General features: G+C 40.4%; 1 protein-coding gene across 1 annotated transcript in view; it reads right to left on the bottom strand.

Annotated features, from left to right (window-relative positions):
• The window catches only part of FLT1 (fms related receptor tyrosine kinase 1), a 119,228-nt gene that overhangs the window by 34,665 nt on the left and 63,468 nt on the right, over positions 1–21,095 (bottom strand). The window contains exons 12-15 of the mRNA XM_085321801.1: positions 17,711–17,819; positions 9,125–9,412; positions 3,844–3,990; positions 1,821–1,952 (exon numbers count right to left, since the gene is read on the bottom strand). Of these exons, the coding sequence (XP_085177927.1) occupies positions 1,821–1,952; positions 3,844–3,990; positions 9,125–9,412; positions 17,711–17,819 (676 nt within the window). The remainder of the gene's footprint in view (positions 1–1,820; positions 1,953–3,843; positions 3,991–9,124; positions 9,413–17,710; positions 17,820–21,095) is intronic.

The raw sequence follows: 21,095 nt of genomic DNA, 5'->3' as shown, positions 1-21,095 counted from the left end.
ATTGCTCTGCTCTCTTTGATCTGCTGCACTGCACTCTGAGAACCATTGGTACAGAGAAATGCTTTGTTATGCGCAGTTGCAGTTACACGGTGTGTATTTCTGAGAAGGCTGAAGAAGTGGTAAAGCCTCAGGCAAGCCTCATGTTAAAACCCTGATTCCACATCTCCAGGCTCAAAAATGGACTGAGAGGTTGCAATTCACTCGAAGGGACAGTCACTCAAGTTCTGTGAAAGCTGCATAGGAATGAGTGAAAAAACCTCCAGTAAGGTCCCTCATGCTTCATGCAGATAGAAGAAAGAGTAATTTTTGTCAGTCATAGGGGATAAAAAAAATCCTCTTTTCCCCATCCATTCTCAAAGCTATAACTTCTAATATGATGGACTTTATCTCCTGTTTATCTTAGAGTTCCCACAGAAATCACGCAGGAACAGTGTCTGTGGTCCCTGCAGGACATGCAGTTGGAGGAGTAGCTTCCCCAGTCACCGTATTTCCGCTTTTCTGGATCATGCACAAAGAGCTATGACTTCCTCTACGCCATCCTACAGAATGTTGGTGGTTGTAATAAATATCCAAGATATAAAGAAGTAAAAAATCAATACAATTATGAGTTACATTGTCCAAAATAATCAGTCATCAGGATGTATCTGATAACAAGCACTTAGGGACAAGTCATTCTTCTGGCAATTATAATAGTCATTAAAACCTTAGTATTATTCATAAGGAGATAGTTATTTTTTGCTCTTTGATTACACCAGTTAGGCTAGCCCACACGTGCATATTCTTATCCTTGACCTTCCAAAGCAAGACCTGTATCATCAACAACAGCAATTATCTGAGACTGCTAAAGCACTTGTGGCAGAAAATCAATATTGATTTACTAGCTGTAATTGTCTTCTGCTGTAGGGCAGTATCCAAATATTGAGGAGTAGTATTCAGACACATTTAGCAATTTTATGAGAACATACACAAGGACATAATCCCTGCCTCAGAGATCTGGTAGTAGTCAAAATGTCTTATATAAAGAGAAATTAAATGCATTTAGGAAAATTTACCTAAAACATGAGATCAACAGGATAGGATATGTCAAATTTGCACATGGCACGTATACAGAAAATGTCAATTTGCTTCTCCTTTCTCATAATATGTGAATCAAAAGGATATTCAACGAAACTGAAAAGTCACAGAATAAACCTGATTTTTGTGCAATGTTCAATTGCTCAAGGGAAGTCACTGCCCCAGGTCTAAGTCAGGTTTGGTAGAAGTGAGGAGGACAATGATGTACATTTAAATGAACAGCAAAATAACTCAAGTAATGGCAGCAGTAATAACTCGATCATACCTACTTCTGACATTAAGTGCCCTTGAAAAATGTATCTATAGTTACTGCTAGAGTAGAGTAAAATCTTCTGATCCTATTTGGCAGGTCAGTTTACACTGAAAATAATCAAATAAAAATATCTAAAACCTCTAATTTTGATGGAATTAATCTGAAATGGGAAAATGAGTGGGTAGGAGTTATAYTCTTTATTTTGTTTTTTGTTTGTTTTGATGATACTAAATTTACATTTGTCTTCTCCCCTGACCCGATCTTTGTTGGGTTGAAGCAATTCTTCTTTTTAGGTCAGTATAAACACACTCTGASTTAGCATTTCCTGTTAGGCTTCCTTTCCAACCTGGTACATTTCCCTTACTAAGACTTCCTTCAAATTGCTGCATTCAGAGATCACCATATGATCCACAAGTCATACACCCTCCTTTCCAGCTTGAGTAAGAACATCACTCTGGCAAGCTTTCTGTTCTCATTTAATAGATTTTTTTACCTTGTACTGTGACATACGCTGCACTCTCCACAGACCCTTTTAAGTTGGTGGCTATGCACTGGTAAAGTCCTTCATCCTCCTCTTTTACTCTTTCAATAAACAGCATTCGGCTTCCGGGCCCTAAAATTATTCCTGTGAAATGAAGGATTTTGCAATGAGTGGGAGCCAGGATATAAACAAAAACAGCCACTTGTGTAATAATATCTGCTTCAAGTTCTTCTCAAAAGAAATCTGAGCCACAGACTGCATAGCCCAATGTTATCTGCAGGAAAGCCAAATATACTTGGATGTTTTGGGAAACTTTTGGAAATCAGTGTTTATAAAGCACTTGTGTGAGTGAAAAAGCTCAGCCCAAGAGAACGATCCTGGGAGCGTTTGGTATTAAGCACAGTGATAGCACTATGCTTAGAYTTCCATGCAAGTGAGCTCTTCAGTATGTCTCCAATTTTTAAACACATGGGTGGTCTGATTACTTAACACTACACTTATCAAGGCAGGTCTGTCTCAGAAGCAGTCTGAGTCTTGGAGCACTGCCAAGACCTAGCTCCACACTGGCCTTATAGGCAACCTGAATTCAGACTTAAAACAAATCTCATCTGCTCATGTGACAGAGAATCCTAGGCCCTTTCTAGGAAGGACTCCAGCTTGTCCAAAAAAATKCCCTGTTAGGTGTATTCTAAAATATAGGAATTAGTCAAAGCTTTCAACACCTCCAGTAAGCAAGGAACAGAGGCAGGCAGCAGACTTGGCCTCAGGCCTGCCTTTAAGGCACAGTATTGACAGGAAATGTGTAGTTAAGTGCACATTTACACATTTGGCGCCAAAACAGAACCATCTATCTGTTCAACAGAACATTGAAGTGTATTCCCACCRTCTATTTCAGGCACTTAGCTGAAGTGCTCTGACTTACACCTTCCTGGCTCCTAACCTTGTGTGTGTTGCATTTACACTCAAGTTAGATACACAGCCTATCTTCTAGAAGATGGTGTGAATAACTCAACATTATAACCAGGTAGTCAATATAAAACTTCACAGACTCTAGCTCTAGATTATGTTTAGTGTCTACGTTGCAAGTCTATACGTGCTTATAACTCAGTTTAACAAATAATCAGAGATTTTCCCAGTTGCCTTTATTCATTCTACAGTAATTTCAAATAACACAGGATAGAATCTTGCAAGCAAGTTTTCTAAAACATTACTATTAAAGACTAAGGATACACACTCCTACAGATCAAACCTATTTCAACATTTCTGCTGAGCCTTTAAGACTATCTCATTGTGTGGCTCTGACTTGGATGTGGACGAATTCCCATGAGAAAAATTTTTGCCTTTTCCCCCATCAAAATTTCCTGCCTGTTGGCCCGAAAATCTCCAAGGAACACTTCCATAATTGTGGTTCCATCGGATCTAGACCAGTAGCCTTAACTGATCTTTGAAGGCACAATCTGAACACACCAGCAAATGTCTCTCAAGATTTTCTTATAGCTACAGCATAACACCTGAGAAGCTATTCCTTTCTGCTGTATGAAACCTAGGTTCACCTAATACAAGTGGATGCATTTCAGTTTTGCCTGGAGACTCTAGATAGGGAATTAGTCAGATGGTCAGCCTATGAATCTAGAGCAGATTTTACATGCCTGACCACAGACTTCCACTGGTACTTGTACCTATGTCACTCAAGCTTGGATTTATCCTGCCTAGCTATACACTGGCCAAGACATCTAATCCTTGCGCTCCTRCTATAGTAGAGAGAAATAGGATTCTCTAGAGATGACTCTTCTAAGATGTAAKCTGAGAAATATATTGTTCCTGCTGACTCTGTGACACCTCCAGCCTGAGAGGTTCTGAAGTTAGATGGTGCAACCCAGCGTACTGCGCTRCTGTCTGCCCACCTGTAAAAGATAGATAATACTGCTTTTCTACTTCAGGATGCAAATACCAATGGCTGTGAGAATGGTTGCCTGAGACAGATAAAGCACAATTAAAAGGCTGTAAAAGATGGGGAAACATACAGAGCTCTCACCTGATTCTTGATGTATTTCTTCATGGTTTTTAAACCAGGATATCTGTGGCTCTGGGATGCCATGAACCTGGCACTCCAACATTGCAGAGTTACTGGTATTCACCGTCTGATCTGTAAGATGCCGCAGTAGGGCTGGTGCCTCTTGAGCTACAAGACAAAACAATATCTCCATTTTACATTCCTATAACTGTGGATTTTAAATCATCTTCCATACCAGCACTTTACTGATGCTAGATATCGGTGCAGGTGTTCTACCAAGTTCATTGTTCACAGATGTTATTTACTGTTCCAATTTGTTTAAGAGCATTTGATGTATAYAGAGTATTCCTTTTATTCAGCAACAGCAGGTTATGATGACCAATGGTTCAACACCCGATGCTGACATTGTTTAGGAGACTTCCTTAATTCCATTACCAACCACATTTGTTTACCAAAAGCAATGAGTTTCAATGAGAACTCAGAATTTTATATAATCAGGAGAAACAGACTGTAACATAAAAGCTTTTAACAATTAGCAGAACAACCTTAGACCAGAGTATCTCTATGTCAGTGATAGCACTACACATTTCTGTACACCAGTGTATCCATGTATGTGACTTTTATCATTTTTTTACTGTAAAGAGTACAGTTACGAATTCTATTCAGTAAACTCACATAATCTAAAACCAGAAACCATGAGCACAAAAGCATTGTATTACGTTTTCCCAAAGTCTTCACAAATTCTTCCACTTTTCTGTTTTGCATGTTTTGCTGAAGTCAACAAAGCCTGTCCAAACCACACAAAACCCAAAAAAATTGTGCCGGTGAGAAAGGTACCCCATGCCCTCAGGCAGCCCAGAAATGCTGGAAATTCTGGCAGTAGCAGTGGAAGTGAGTCCTAGCATTGCACACAGCACAACAACGCCACTCCTGTTTCACTTTTATCTGCTTAAATTCATACAATCTGACATAATAAAACACATTTGCATGACATTCAGTGACAGTGAATATCAGAAGTGCACCAGTTTTGCTTCTGCTCAAGAGCCTCACAACTGAACAGAAGAGCCTCTCAAAGACACTCTATAAACATCATATTAAAGTCAACCCTGAAAGAAGCAAAGCACCAAATCTTCCTCATGTTAATTTCAGCCATTCCCCACTCCACCACCACTTTCTTATCCAGCCAAAGACTCTTCCGACAAAAATCAAAATATCTGGCACACTTATGTTCATTATGTAACAACATCTTTCTGTCACATTTGCAACTTCTTACATGATCCCTTTTGATATTTTTGTCCCTTAAAAGTACAGATGGAGAAGCCAGTGCATCCCTGAATGAACTCACAGATGCAGATGCACTGCAGATTCCCTTGAATTTTCTGTTCCTGCAAGAACTGATTACTTGCAGTCTTCCCTTTCAAGGACACTGCCAGTGTTTTCTACTGTCATAAGACACACATTACAAAATATAAAATAAAATAAAGTAAAATGAAACAAAATAAAGTGTAATAAATCGTCCTTTGCAAAATATTTTCTTTTGGACCAAAGTACACATCAATACACCATGCTCAAGTATATTATCAGCTGAATTTCTGACATTTGGTGTTTGGAGGATTATATTCTATACTTTCAGAAATATTGACTTTGTTGTTGGTCAAACACTTGCATTTGCACAATCATTTTATTACCAGCTGTGAATAAAAACTCTCCAAAACAACTAAGCACCAATGTATCATTGGTTTATCCAGTGTGTGTGACTCCTGTAGTACTAAAAGCTTTTCAGCACTTCTAAAATAGGCCATCTGTACTATGCTCTTATCTCTTGAAATTAATTCCAAAATAGTCATGAACCCTCAATGACCAATTTGGTCTTTTATGTGCTGCAAGTCTGCCATTTCCATGGGCAATACTATTATTTGTTTACAATGTGCTAGACAATCTGTTCTCATCTCATAAACAGTAATGCTCATGATAGAAGCTGTGAAGTAAATTCTTCATCATATACCTGCACAATGACATTATCAACAATATTTTCCCTGCTGCCAGGAAGGCTGCCCTTTTGTCATTTATGTCTCTCCTTGATTTTTGCACGGTTCTCATTCTTCACAAAACAATCTGTCTACGAGCAGGCGTGGATTGACACACATTCATATACACAAACCGAGAGGAGGTCCACATTTCACATTTGTCAGTGGTTTCTGTTAGACACCCAATGCAGGCATTTGAGAAGAAGGACAAGATGACACAACAAAGGCAAATCACACGTTCTGTGAGTTATTTGCGATTAATTTTAATTTGTTTATAGCCATACACTAGAGATGGGTTTTCATATTAAGAAAAACTTGCTTGCTTAAAACTTAGATCCAGTCACCATTCACATACTCTCAATAAGTTCTTTGCTGCAGTCAGCTGATTTTCCACAGATTTGGTTAATCTGCAGATTACTCTTGCAATCCACCTGTTTTCCAGTTCATTTTTGCAGTGAAGCCAAAGGGGAGATTTTTCAAGCAAATCACAGCTCTGCTCACCCTGAAGCCAAGGGACTRCACTTGCCTTCAGCAAGGGCAGAGCTGAGATGCTGCTCCCCAGACTGACTGCCAGCATCACTCTCAGAGCCCCTGTGCTTGCCAGTAAGGCCATAGACACTGCCTTTCCAGACCAAATTCTGCTCTCAGTTACACATGGAGAACTTCATTGTAGGCAGAGGTTGGCCTGGTGGAGCTGCAGGGGGTCCCTGAGGAACATCCCTGGCTTCAGAGCACCCAGTGAAACAGGGGCAGGGAGGAAGAAGAATTTCCCTTTCCAAAAGCAAACATGAGGGAAAACATTCAAATTTGTTAATTTGGGGTATACTATTTCATTCCATGCATTTTTGTCCTTTGTTATGCTTAAAGTTGCATATGTTATCTGTTCATTTGTTTTTATTAACCAGTACAAAAATATAAATACATGCTTTAATTTTAACACTTAAAAAAAAGAAATATAATTCACACCTTTCTCCCTAAATAATATATTACACAACAGTAGATAGAGAAACTCCAAAAATCAGTGAGATTCTCTAGTTATCTAAGGACACCAAAAGTGACAGTAGCTTTTATCTGGCCACCAAAGCTGCTTTCCTCAAACATTTCCAGTGAGGTTTCTCTGTGCCTCCCCAAATAGGCAGTCACACGGGGATTTTAACACATCATTGCTCAGCATGGCCCTCTGAGCACCCGTCAAGACCAGACTGGCAAGACATCCACCCAGTAATGYGATATACATCATTGCATAACAATTTCACAGAGGAGTAGTCTAATCTCCACATCAGTTTATGATCCAAGTTCATATTGCCTGGCAACTGCCTGCTACAAGTTACCATGCTGTGGCTCTCAGGGCCACTGAAAATTCATAACGCCCTGTCATCACCGCCCATCTTGCCATCAAATGTCTTCTCACAAAATAGCCTCGTTAAAAAAGGGGRGTTCTGTATTGTAATTCTCCTGAAAACTTGAAAATGCTGCAGAGCACGCTTGCTCCATTTTAAAGCAATTACCAATTATTTCACTTGCTTTTTAAGCATGTTGAAAAAAAAGAGACACCCAGGTTCCTTTGCTAGAACACATTGTTTCTGGAAGCCACCACGCTAATAATGAACAAAAGAGCTACTGTATACAAGCAGGCTATAGGTGACATTTCAAGATATAAATGATTATTCTTTTCTTTACTCTGACAACTTCCAGGTTATCAATTGTTTTCTAAGCATTTTAGGCTCCATGAAACTGGCATTATGGGGAAATGCTATTGTTTACCCTTTCACACTTGACAAAAGCAATTCCCACGTGAAATGCAAGTTTAGCCGTGGGACACAGTCTTGATACCTAAAGGAGGAAATAGTCTGGTGAGTTCCCAAGCACAAGAAACTGTCATGTTGTCACCCTCTATTTTAAAGCACAGCCACTTTGTTCCTTTGCTGTAGCTATTTTGGTCGCTAAGGTCTGTTTTGTTATGGCTTATGTAAATGCTATATAAATGATCGATCATAAATGTAACCAAAAATAATAAAAGCTATGTATTGTAAAAAAATAAAGTTATCAGATCTATTAAAAATAGTAACTTCTTCCTTATACAGAATTTATAATACACAGAAACATCTCATAGTAAAACCATGAAGAAGGGAAAAAAAGGGGGAAACACAAGGAAGTTTTAGATTGCTCTTAMTTCTCCTTTAGCAGTTTGGCTGATTCTTAATCCCCAGAAGAAAGCCAATTCTTATTTACATACCAAAAGCAAAGGATAGTTTTAATGGCTTTGATTTTGAATTTATGTTTTTAGGAATGTATTAAACATTTCACTGTGCTGGCTGCAGTCTTGTCAGTCATGTTAGTGTAATAGGTCTTTTTTTAATAAAATAATTGCAACATTACAAATTCCTATATCTTCAAGYCAGGAACAATACTCACATTTATCTCAAAAGCTTTTTACATTAGTGCAGAACTGACTTTAAAAATTGACCAACACAGCAACAGGAAGTCTACCTGGATTTATTTGGAGAAACATGGTTCACGTCTGTCAGTTTTAAAATTGTCATTATTATAAATGATATGATAGGTCTGTGCATTATATCAACATTTTTATTTCTTCCCTGCATACTTCCTTTAAAAGATACTTTTTAAGATTAATGTACTTTAGTGTAGAAAATAATTTCAAATAAATAAGGATTAGAACTTGCTCAGCAGGTAATATTTAAAAGTCCATCAAGATCAGATTAAAATAAAAAATATATAGTCCAGTCAATCTCAAACTGAATTGTGCTCATTCTGCACATTAAAGTTAACTTATTAAATGTCCATTGTTGACTGAAAACAGCAGTTTTTAAAGTTAATCAGTTTGTTCAGCTTTGACACTTTTGACGAGGCCGATATCAAAGTGGAAGAAAAGATTGATCCAAAGTTTTCCTTATCGCTCAGTAGGAGACAGCAAGAAAAAAAATAACAACATGCAAGTATGTAGCAAGGGGATCTTCCAAACCCCAACTTCCACGTGCTTTGTCAAAGCAGAAAACACCCGTCTGAACTGAACTGGAAGCTCACGCGTTATGATTTTGTTTGCTAGTCCTCCTACGTCCAACCCATGGGGGAATGTGCACCACCTCAGGGACTGAAAGGTAGCAACAGTAATAAAAAATCAAGATGATATGAGACACCTGTGACTGTTTAATGAGTCCTTTAATGTTTTACATTGATTTGTGTTGTACAATCATTCCTTGTGCTTTTATATCTGAGGATCCGAGAGTAAACAGCCTTTTTGTTGCAGTGCTCACCTCTGATTGTAACGTCTTTCTTTTGAAGCACTTCTTTCCCCGTGTATATGTTCCTTGCTCTGCAGGTATAGGTGCCCGAGTGCGCCAGGGAAACGTTCTTGATGGTTAGTGTGAGGGTGATGGAGTACTCCTTATTGAGAGACTTTTTCGCTTTCGTTTGATTTACTGTTCTCGGTAAAATCCAAGCAATGTCTTTGTACAGGAATTTGTTGGCTGAACAGGACAATATCAAATTCTCTCCTTCAATAGGCATTTTTTCCAAATTAATGTGGAATCCATTTGGTACATCTGTCAAAAATTAAGAACATTTTTTAGTTTATATGAAATTAATGAGCCAGAATTAACGTGCTTTACTTTTTTCCCTTAATCGGGAAGCCTTTGAAATAACCAGTGTTGCTGTTTTCCTGCTGACATCTCTAATCTTCCATTTTGTATGCTAGGCTCTAGCTTGTCTTATAATTTGCCACAGAGTTACAAGACACTTGGGCTTGGTCATCAGTTGGTGTAAATTGAAGTTGCTCTTGCCAGTAGTATGCTTATACAAACGTTATGCCCACCAAATTAAGACAGGCTGGGGCAGGTTCCAAAAGCAGAATTACTTAAAGAGAACACACTGGCATTATGARAAAGGACAGAAATTGTGATCTCAGCATCAGCTCATGAATTGCTTGAAAGAAAATGAATCTTAAGTGGACAYGAAAAAGATACTCCAGGTCATCATACTTGATTATATTGTTTTCATGTTATCTATGAGTGTTCAGACATGTGACAACTATTTCTTAATGCACTTTCAAATCCTGAGAAATTACTGAATCTGTGATTATATGCCAGAGATTTCCCTTGGAACAGAGATAATTACTCTTCATACATTTAAAATATGCCAGTCTTTCAAGAGGAAAAYAGAAACACCGTCTGACCAGGGTGACCAGCTGTCTGCAGGCAACAAAAAGGATGAAGATCACTCTTTGCAGTCAAGTACAGGTGAGCAATATTTTCACATGAGAAAAATCAAGAATCATTATGCCAACCATTTGCTAAGCCTAAATATGACTTAAGTTTTAACAAAGATCATCCACAGAGGATCGTTCAGGCCGGAACTAATTTAGCCGACAATATAAAAAGTCCTRCTTGTAGGTCTCTGTAGCACTATTGCAGCCTCCTCTACCTGGGGAAGGGCACAGACTCGGGGCAGAGCTGACTAGCTCACCACCATCTCCACTTGAGGCTCAGCTCTCAGGTAAGAGAGTTACACCACTGKCTTAAGTGAAAGTAGAAGCAAGTTCCAAATGGAAAACAGTTCCAAGTCTTCCCCCCGCCTGCAACCTCTCTTGGGTTATTTGTAGCCAATATGCTGATAAAGGCATTTCCTTCTGCTTATTTAAGTGGAATCAACTTTGGCCATTTCCAATTGTTCTCTGCCTCCTAATTGCTAGGGCACTTGGCTGTGAACTTGACTCGGAATCGTAAGAATGGCTTCATCTTTCATAAGGGAAAATTATGCCTCCTTCTCTTATCTCTTAGAGCATGTACCACTTGACATAGACTTTCATTCAGTTCCAGACTTATCRATGTCAGTTCAAGTCTAGCACCACAGCAGCGGAGAAGTGTAAGGAGCATCAGCAGACCATCTTGTACTGAGGTGCCATGAAGCACATGTGATTCAGCCCTGCAGCTGTCTGCCCAGTCTCCAGTGGATAAYACCCACAATGTTCTCTCTGCAACCTCTTTTCCTGATTGACCAGTCTAGCAGAAAGATTTTCTCGCTCCCTAAATCTTCACAATGCCAACTAAAATGCCTTGCCTCCCTTGGGTACCCAGGAGCAAGATGTGCTCAATATTGCCTTTGAAACAATGTTCTGCATGTTGAAAGTCTGTCATCGATTGCTCCTCTGAGTGTCCTCTTTTCCAGACTAAGCACTGAGTGTTAAAAACTGAGTAAATGAGCTCCTAAGAGCCTGGATTGAAATTCGCTCTAATCGCAGGCACTTCCCAGACAAACATCTGACTGTCACATCCTTGCAGAGAAGACAAARTGTGTGCCTGTCGTTGGTTGGGATGTAGATATGCCATAGATTAAAGAAGTGGAAGCTGTGACACTAAGATACTAGACTGGATTTTAAAGCCTGTGTGCTTGCTTGTTCCTCTTACATTTCATTGATATCTTTTTTTTYCTTTCTCCAGCAAGCAAAACTATAAGAAAAGCTTTAAATTTGTTGAACTTGAGTGACTATCATCAGCATCCTTTATGATGTGCTAAGGGCACGTGGTGACAGATTCTGATCTTAATTAAATAAGTGTCAAGCAAAAAAGCTAAGATCAAACCTTTYCCTAGAGAGAGATACAGCATATTTAGCTGTAGCCCTCAAAATGTAGACATCTTTTGGAAGATATTTTTTTTCTGTGTGGGCAAACGTTTACAGCTGATGTCATGACGCAGGCACCTCCAAGGGGGCAATGCAAACCATGTACCTTAMAATCAGTCAAAGTCCAGAGATCCTGATCCCTCACACTTAATTTTGAAGTGATCTTACGTGACCAGCTTAAATTTAGATACCTAACTTTTAKATTAAGTTAGATGAAGTGAATCCTATGCCTGGTTTTGTTAAAAAGCACTGAAATCAGACTACTTAAGTCCAATGAGTGATCCAGATTTTTGATTGTGGATAGTTACTTGAATCAAAGAAATTGCTCTGTCTTCTTCACACTAGATCTGAAATGGTTCTGATATGTGTTGGGAAATCCAGGGTACTGGTCTGAAATACTGCTAATTTTGGCTTTTGACTATGCCAGTAAAAGCTCAGAAGAGCCAAGCAAAACTCTTAAAAAGAAACTGAAGATCCCCTGAGACTGAGAGCAGTGAACTATTTTTAAGTAGAAGGATAGCGTGCCAACAGAATAATATAGTTGCAACTACTTCCATGTTGTCAGGTCTGGAACTTTTCCTAGATGTGTCTTTTCCAAAGACAGACTCTATTTATTGAATAAATCTAGGGACAAAAGCAAAATACGTACGATTCTAAGCAAGTCATTTGTTTAAAGATTACAAGTCACTAATATATGACACCTCTCATCAATTGCTACAGACTCAGGCTAGCTAAATAGGCTGGGAATAATGTAAAAGGGTTTTATTTACTTTAGTGATTTGGAGCTTCCTGTGGAAATAGCTCCCAGGTTTCCTGATGGAAGATTTTGTTTATCTTTGCCAAGCACCATCAGGAATCTCAAAATAAAATGCACCTAGTGACATTGGGAAACCAGGGAGATAAGGCAGAGTTGTTCCTGTTTCACCCTTTATAATTGCAAACACACCCATGGGCCTGCTGTATGCCAGCAAAACAGCCCCCAAACTAGGGAAAGGGGCAGGCTGGAGGAAAGGGGAGCTACTACAATTAAATTTGGCATAAAGGTATTGCTACTGAGGCTGCTAAATTATCAGTGAGCAGGAGAGCTTTCCGTGTTGCTTTACTACAAGGTACACAGCTACATTTGTGCTGCAAACAAAGGTTTGCTCTCAGAGTTAAGTSAGTATGACAATGCCCCCAAAACGCCCTTCACCTGGCAGAGGCAATAGGAGATGAAGGCTGTTCCAGAGCTCATGTCCTGTCATGTCAAGGAGTTGCAAGCACAGGCTGTAAAATTATACCACCCTCAAAGCTCCCAGAAACATACATGCAAATTGCACTTCAAGCCCAGAAATAAAAAAAAATCTGCAATAATCTAGGCAAGGGTTTGTTCTTACTGAGACCTCTCTGATACATTTCTTTACTCTTATTTCCTCACTGCTATCACAGAATCACAAAGAATCACAGAATGGTTGAGGTTAGAAGAGATCTCTGGAGATCATCTAATCCACCGCCCCTCCTCAAGCAGGGTCACTAGAGCATGTTAGACAGGGTTGCATCCAGGTGGGTTTTGAATATCTCCAGAGAAGGAGACTCCACAACCTCCCTGGGCAACCTRTTCCAGTGCTCTGTCACCCTCACAGTAAAGAAGTTCTTCATAATATTCAGACAGAACTTCCTGTGCTTCAGGTTGTTCCTGTTGCCTCTTGTCCTGTTGCATGGCACTAGTGAAAAGAGTTTGGCCCCATCCTCTTGACAGCTCCTCTTAAGGTATTTGTATACATTAATAAGATCCTCTCTCGGTTGTCTCTTCCCCAGGCTAAACAGGCCCAGCTCTTGCAGATGTTCTTCATAGGGCAGATGCTCCAGCCCTCTGATCATCTTTGTAGCCCTATGCTGGACTCTCTGCAGTAGCTCCATGTCTCTCTTGTGGTGGGGAGCCCAGAACTGGATGCAGCACTCAAGACGAGGCCTCCCCATGGCTGAGTAGAGGGTCAGGATCACCTCCCTTGGCCTCCTGGCAACACTCTTCCCAATGCACCCCATGAGACCATTGGCCTTCCTGGCCACAAGGGCACATTGCTGGCTCATGGTCAACTTGTCGTCCACCAGCACTCCCAGGTCCTTCTCTGCAGAGCTGCTCTCCACAAGGTCAGCCCCCACCTTGTACTGCTGCCTAGGGTTATTTCTCCCTAGGTGCAGGACCCTGCACTCGCCCTTGTTGAACCTCAGAAGGTTCCTCTCTGCCCAGCTCTCCAGCCTGTCCAGGTCTCTCTGAATGGCAGCACAGCCCTCAGGTGTATCAGACACTCCTCCCAGTTTGGGATCATCAGCAAACYTGCTGAGGAGGCACTCTGTCCCCTCATCCAGGTCAGTGATGAAGAAGTTGAACAGGATGGGATCCAGTACTGAGCCCTGGGGGACRCCACTAGCCACAGGCCTCCAACTAGACTCCACGCCACTGATGACGACCCTCTGAGCTCTGCCTTTCAGCCAGTTCTCAAGCCACCTCACTGTCCACTCATCTAATCCACACTTCCCAAGCTTCTCTAGGAAAATGTTAYGGGAGACAGTGTCAAAAGCCTTGCTGAAGTCAAGGTACACAACGTCCACTGCTCTCCCCTCATCTACCCAGCCAGTCATTCCATCRKAGAAGGCTATCAGRTTGGTTAAGCAGGMTTTCCCCTTGGTGAATCCATGCTGGCTAGTCCTAATCACCTTCTTTTCCTCCATATGCCTGGAGATGACACTCAGAATGAGCTGTTCCATCACCTYTCCAKGGATGGAGGTGAGGCTGACGGGCCTATAGTTGCCTGGGTCCTCCTTCTTGAAGACTGGAGTGACATTTTCTTTCTTCCAGTCCTCAGACACCTCTCCTGTTCTCCATGACCTTTCAAAGATGATGGAGAGCGGCCTGCCAACAACATCCGYCAGCTCCCTCAGTACCTGTGGGTGCATCCTATCAGGGCCCATGCATTTGTGGATGTCAAGTTTGCCTAAACGATCTCTAATCCTCTCCTCCTCAACCTGAGGAAAGTCTTCCTTTCTCCAGACTTCTCCCTCACATCTAGGCTCTGGAACTCCTGAGGGCAGAGAAGACTGAAGCAAAGAAGGCATTCAGTAACTCTGCCTTCTCTGTATCCTTCGTCACCAGGGTCCCTACCCCATTCAGCAGYGGGCCCACATTTTCCCCAGTCTTCCTCTTGCTACCAATATATTTGAAGAATCYATTCTTGTTGTCCTTGACATCCCTTACCAGATTTGATTCCAAATGGGTCTTAGCCTTCCTCATCACATTCCTGCATACTCTGACCACATTCTTATAATCCTCCCAGGTGGTCTGTCCCCTTTTCCACAGTCTAYGTACTTTCTTCTTCTGTCTGCTATCTTTCCCTGCACAGGGAGAGAGCATGCCACTGCAAAGCCGGGATGAGCACAGCCTTCCCACCACCTTTTCAAAGGTTTCTGTTATGGCTGGGAAACATCATGGCCTAGAAAAAAACTTCTCACACCAGCACAGCAACTTCCCTACAGCATGTACTTTTTTTCCATCTTCAAGACAAAGTTTGAATGAGACTGAATGAGAACAGGATTTTTCTTGCTCAGGATAGGCTTTCTCTCTGCCTGCTACTCAGGATCCTTTCTGGCTCTTAGAGATGGCAGCAGATTCTCTTCCTGCAAAGGATCACCTTCTCCTGCTTAGACACTTTCTTCTCTTATCCTCAGTTTCATGTGATTCAGGCTAGCTTCATATGGCTCTAGTAGCCCCAACTACATAAAATGAACAAACTCCAGAGATCTAAAGTGTTAGTTTTGGATTTGTTAGAAGGAAATCCTCTGCAGTGTCCTGCCTGTTAATTCACATCCATCAATATTTTGGCTGCCATTTTTTATTCCCCAGTGTGTTTTTCAGCAAAGGCGAGAGAAATGACAGTTGTTTCTTAGTTGACGTGAAGAACAGGCTGTTACCCAACCACAGCAGTTTGGTCTCAGCCTGACAGAGGAGAGTTACGATTGTATCATTCCAGCCCAACTGATGAACTCTCTGTGCAAAACAGAAGAATGAGTCCAACTTGATTTTTATAAGAACAAAACAGCAGTATTGTTTAAACAAGCTGCGTTCAATCAGTGCAACTGAGCGTCAGCAGACGAACAGGACTTTCCATGTCACACAGCTGAAGTGCTCAGCTCCAGGAACTCAAAGGATAAATGCATTTCATCATCACCAGCCTGTATAGAAAGGCTGCCACCAGTCAAGAAGTTAAGAATTTCCAAGCCATAATAAAGCAGCCACTCCTCTTTCYGAACACCAGCCAACACAAGAGTCTTCAAAGAAAAGCCATAATATTCTGCATGTTTGCATGCAARCTTTAGCATCAAGGAGGATTTCCTTTTACCCCTGGTTAAGATCTGAGAGTGTGAGATCTAAAAAGGAAACTAACACCTTCATGTCATAGCACTAAATCATCTGAGACTGCAATCAAAAACTTTGAAAGGGGGATATGATTACTATAAACGGGGCCCTTCAAAATTCAGCTTCATTTAGTCTCAGGTCTTACATGAAGACTGAGGAGTAAGAGCTAGAGAACACCAAATTTTTCATATTAAAAAATCAACCACCTCTGTGAATAACTGTCAGTAATGCTCAAAGTTGTGCGTGAAGTCCTCACAAAAAGATGAGAAGATAGCTCAATTAACACATTAGTTTATGGAAAGTTACGTGTCATTCTTTAGCTTTCTGTCCAAAAAACCAAAATTTTATAGGTAAGGATCAAAACAAAATTGTGATTCTAGAACTGGGGCAGCAATCATCTTCAAGCTGCTAAATGTTCTTTTCACATCCTTTAACAGAACATGAAGACGTCCTTTTTGTTTTCATTTTTTAACAAACAGCCTGCCTATGTGCCACTTATCAGTTTATATTTCAGCAAGTAGCTCTCATACTTATTACTAAATTTCCAAATTTATAAATAATTGGCACTTTCTAAATGAGAATGCCTCAGAACATGCATAAATTTTGATYAATAAAATGAGGAGAGAGAGACATTTTACAAGGTTTTCTTCCTTGTTTTTTTTYYTTTTTTTTTTATAAAACAGTTCTYGTGGGTGTGTGCCCACTCTCTCTTGATATTCTCAGTATAGTAAGAGAACAAGTTTCATTAAAATCAGTCATCACAATGATAACSAAGAGACTGATAAAAAAAAATCAGGTTACAGAAACAGCAAAAAAAATAAAAGGAAAATATTAAATCTGTTTTTCCCTTACAGCTTCAAGACTATGACTTTGACATTAAAATGTCAGAATGCTGTAGCCTTTTGTCTTCCTTTGTATTTAGGAATGAATTACATTATTTGCCTATGCTAAAAGTTGTTTTCAGCCTAAGTGCTCCATGAGCTATCACTTTGTAAACAAAATCAAAATGAAGTCTTCCAYCAGAAAATAGGTCCTTTGTAATGGCATTTGTATAAATCATGCTGCTATATCATGCAGTAGATCCATTCTTAGAAAATCCATCAGGTTTTTTTACAGTAATTCCTGAACTCAAGCCATTTAATCTTTTTTTTCCTGAACCTGCAAGCACTTATACACATCCACTGACGGAAACGTATTCATATGAACAGCTAACACACATGAGTCTTCTCAGTGTCTTGGCYCAAGTTGCATTCAAAGTCTTTCTCAAAAGATGGAACAAAACTCAGTAGTTTACACCCTGCCGTTTTTCTGCCTGTAAGCTGCTGTTGTGGCTGGGAGCTGTGAGGGGCTGCCAAGAGCCACAGACCCCTTTCTTGCCCCGTGCTGCCCACAGGCAGTRTGCACTGCTCTGAGCTCACCTTCATGCGACCAGCTGGTTTCTGAGACCTAGCCGAACGGGCCTGTCGAGACYGACAGTGTCACACATGACACTGATTTGCTGGTTAAAATACAGTACTCCTTCATGTACAGAACGATTGCAGAAGTTAGGCAGTATGACAGGTCAAATCACAGGTTGCTGTATTTACGAGCAATTTGTGTCATGCTGGGATAATTGATGGAGGGATGCCATTCATCAGATTTGGTTCCTCTCTTAGAAATCCAGACCACTTGCCGGGAAAAACTTTAGCAGAAACACTGAAAAGCATGGTATGAGTTCACAAGTACATATATTACAATAATTCTCGTAGTTTAGGATGTGTAAAGGCCCTGACAGCCTAACAGTTCCAGAATTAAGGAGCATCTTTAGCTCTAGTAGSGACTGCATCTTACCTGTTACAATAAAGCTCACATTTCTTTCAGCTTTCCCCACTTTATTGGCTGCCACACAGCTGTAGATTCCAGCAGATTTGGCTTCAGCTACAACCAGAGTGCTAGCAGTCTGCAAAGGAAAGAAGAAATTTAGCTCTCAGTGGATCRTGCAATTGTTTAAAAGCTTCCCTTCTTTTTCTACTAAGTCACTACTAACACTCCTGTGATTCGGTCTCTCCATTCATTCAGTGACAGGCACCACTGAGGTTATTTAAAGGAGATGTCATCATATAAAGTTTTGGAAAGAATAGAAAAATAACAGGAAACAAGCTCCTCGGGAGACCATTATATTATCAGATCCACTACAATATAAAATCTTTGAAGGGGTCTTTCAGGTTGACTTATCTCTTGCTGATGTAACGATAAGTTACAGAACATGAAGTGTGACGCAACATGGTTCACCCCAGGGGACAACCAGCCTCCAGGCAGACGGTCAGCAAAGGAACTAGGTGAAGATCAACTCAGGCACTTGGACAGCGCTCGGAAAAGAGCGGCTGCATTTGACACTAAACACAACTAATTTCTCTTTCACTGTCTTGTAAGTGTTAGGTGAAACAGGGCAGGGGTAAAACAGAAGTTTCTCCTTATTTTGAGGGACTATCTTCTCTTCTTTGATTTAATATTTCTATGATTAAACAATAATCTGTTGGGATTTTTTTACATAGCACTCTAGCACATAAAGACAGAGCTGAGATGGGCATGCACCTGAGTTTCAGCAATGGGAAGTGCTCTTGGATGCCACAGTATCTTGTTCTTCTAACTTTGTTACTCCGCCTCAGTTCTTCTGTAAAACATGCACTGGTGGAAGTTACAAGTACGATTGTGACAGTGATGAAAGGAAATTGTGTTGCCATGAAATTCTGCTTTTTTGAATTGTTTGATTTTTTTTTCTAAAAACCTTAAAAATATTTTTTGTGCAATCAATATATTCTTCCCTTAAGTCTGTCTGATTGCTGGAGTCCGTAGACAAGCTCAGGAGGGYGCATCAATGCTAAATAAAGACTAGTTATCTGAATTTCTTTATAAACACTGTTTCAGCATTCGCATTGCTTCTGTGTCTCCTGTTCAGAGACTTCATGGCCATCCCCAAACTCCTTACTGTAACCTCTACATAATATAGGCCTTCTGGTATCCCAAAACATTCTTTAGCAAAGAGAGACTTTTCCAGCTACTCAAGCAAATATAGTGGAGTCAAGTCATTTGATTTTGGCTAGAATATTTGTTTTAGAAAGATGCCTTGTGGCAAATTCAAGACTAAAAGTGATGCTATTGGTGTCCCTAGCCTGCTAAAATGGCCAATTATCTGTCTGTTAACAAGTAACACCTCCATTTCAATTAGAAATTTCCTAACCTTTTTGKCTGTTCTATAAGATAAAGGGGCTCAGTAATACTAGATAGATAATTACAGCCCTTGAAAAAAATCATCTCATTTTGCTAAGTTCAGCAAACTGACCTCTATAAATTCCTAATTATAAAGTATGGTCCAGCCCTGTCAATATTTTGTCATTCTCTTTGAATTCCATCCAATTTTTAAACATCATTTCATAAAGTGTGGACATAGGGTTCAGAATAGGATTCCTGCAGCCCTTTTTCCCAACATTAGCTTGGAATAGAAGGAAGTCTTGTAACATCTGTCAGAAGGCTAATGTGGGTGGTTAAAAACTGCATCTGTCATTCCAGACTTTCCACCACAAAATTAGGCTTTCTTCTGTCTCTTCATATGCCTYGTAACAACTTTGCAAAAGTAGAAACAGTGATGTAAAACACACAGAAAGGAGAATGAGGTTCTTACTTTCTAACTCCGGGGTGCCTGATCTTTGTCCTACTACACTAAGAACCAGAGTGTTTGTGGGCCTGAAAAGTATGTGGCAAATATTCCTCCCACAAAAATAACTAGGATTTTTTGTGGGTAGTATCAAAGAGTATATTGTCCTGACACTGTCAGGTATTAGCTTTTAATGGAAAACTTTCCRTAATATCTGGGTTTTACTGCTCCAGCCCACGATGAGGTGCTTATTATTTTTATTAGACTGAGGTCTGCATATATACTTAAACAGTATGACTGTAGTTACTGACCTAAATACTTATAGGTTATGACTATCCTCCTGTATGACATGACACTAGGAAACATTCCTGGGCACCAAAGTTCAGTGATYTATACTGTTAAATTGTTAACATGTCCCTGGCATTGTTTTGGTTTGGATCAACTTGCATTGTCCCAAATACTCCTCTAGCACAGACCAACTAACACTCCCTTCTCTCTGCCTTCAAGTAACCACGATCTTTTGAAGGGTAAGAGAAGTTAATGTTATGAACACTGGCCATTCTACACATGCTGGCTTTAGTGCTACAGAGCAGTCATTGGTATGTTTACTTGACTAATACAGAGATAACCGTAGCATCTAGGAATAAGCAAGACTAGTTTTGCAACAGAATAGAATCTTATAGTGACACAATGTCTCTGCACACATCTTTTAGCTAATAAATTAGCCRTAAGGATAAGATAACATCTCTTTAAATAGTTTGTGAGCCCTCCAGTGGTGCAGACTGTGTTCTGCATTGTGGATGCCAGCCAAAACCCACCAGAGAAGCAGCATGTACAAAACTAAGCCTGGCATGCTTTGTTTATTGAGCAGTTATGGTTGTTCAAGATCAGTTTGTCCTATGTGGTTCCTCCATACAACTGTTGTTGCAAAACGAGTAAGAGAAAAAAACCCAGCTCTCTCAGGCTTGTATCAACCATCTTGGCAATGGATCATGAAGAGTTTCAGACCCTGGATTGGCAACCACATTATACACAGAAAGTCTGAATCAAGTTGCCATAAGTAAACAGAACACAACAAATCCTTCCAGGCATGCTTGACATCTTGAACATGCTCATCCATCTACTAGCCCCATTTATTATCAAAGCTCTGATCCTTTCTTCCTCCGATCTGTATCCATCTCACCTGAAGCACTGTCCTAAGGGCTCATTTCAGAGTTGGGGGCTATGGAAGTGAATCCTGTATGGCTGCTGTTGCTGTCAGCAAAAAAGATGTGTAAAACAGAGAATGTGAGCTGGAAGAGGAAATTACAGAGTTGTCCATAATGGAAACTGATGAGGAAAAGACTGGGGAAAAGAGAGCACAAAGCAACTAGAAACATTTTTTGTGATCCAGAGATAGGCTGGACTGATCTATCCCTCAAGTGTCCCCTTGAAACTCTTTCTTCCCATGATAGCTTAAATTAGGACTCTAACTGCTGCAGCTGATGGCAGCCAAGCAAAGTGAAGGTTTCACACTATGGTTGGTAGCATGACTCTTTCGGTTGGTAGCATGACTCTTTCGTCACCCCTAGAAGGCCTCTG

Source organism: Rhea americana, unplaced genomic scaffold (assembly GCF_003343005.1).
Source record: "Rhea americana isolate MKP2758 unplaced genomic scaffold, rheAme1 scaffold_71, whole genome shotgun sequence".
NCBI classification, from domain to species: domain Eukaryota; kingdom Metazoa; phylum Chordata; class Aves; order Rheiformes; family Rheidae; genus Rhea; species Rhea americana.
This window is presented reverse-complemented; position numbering and strand designations above follow the sequence as displayed.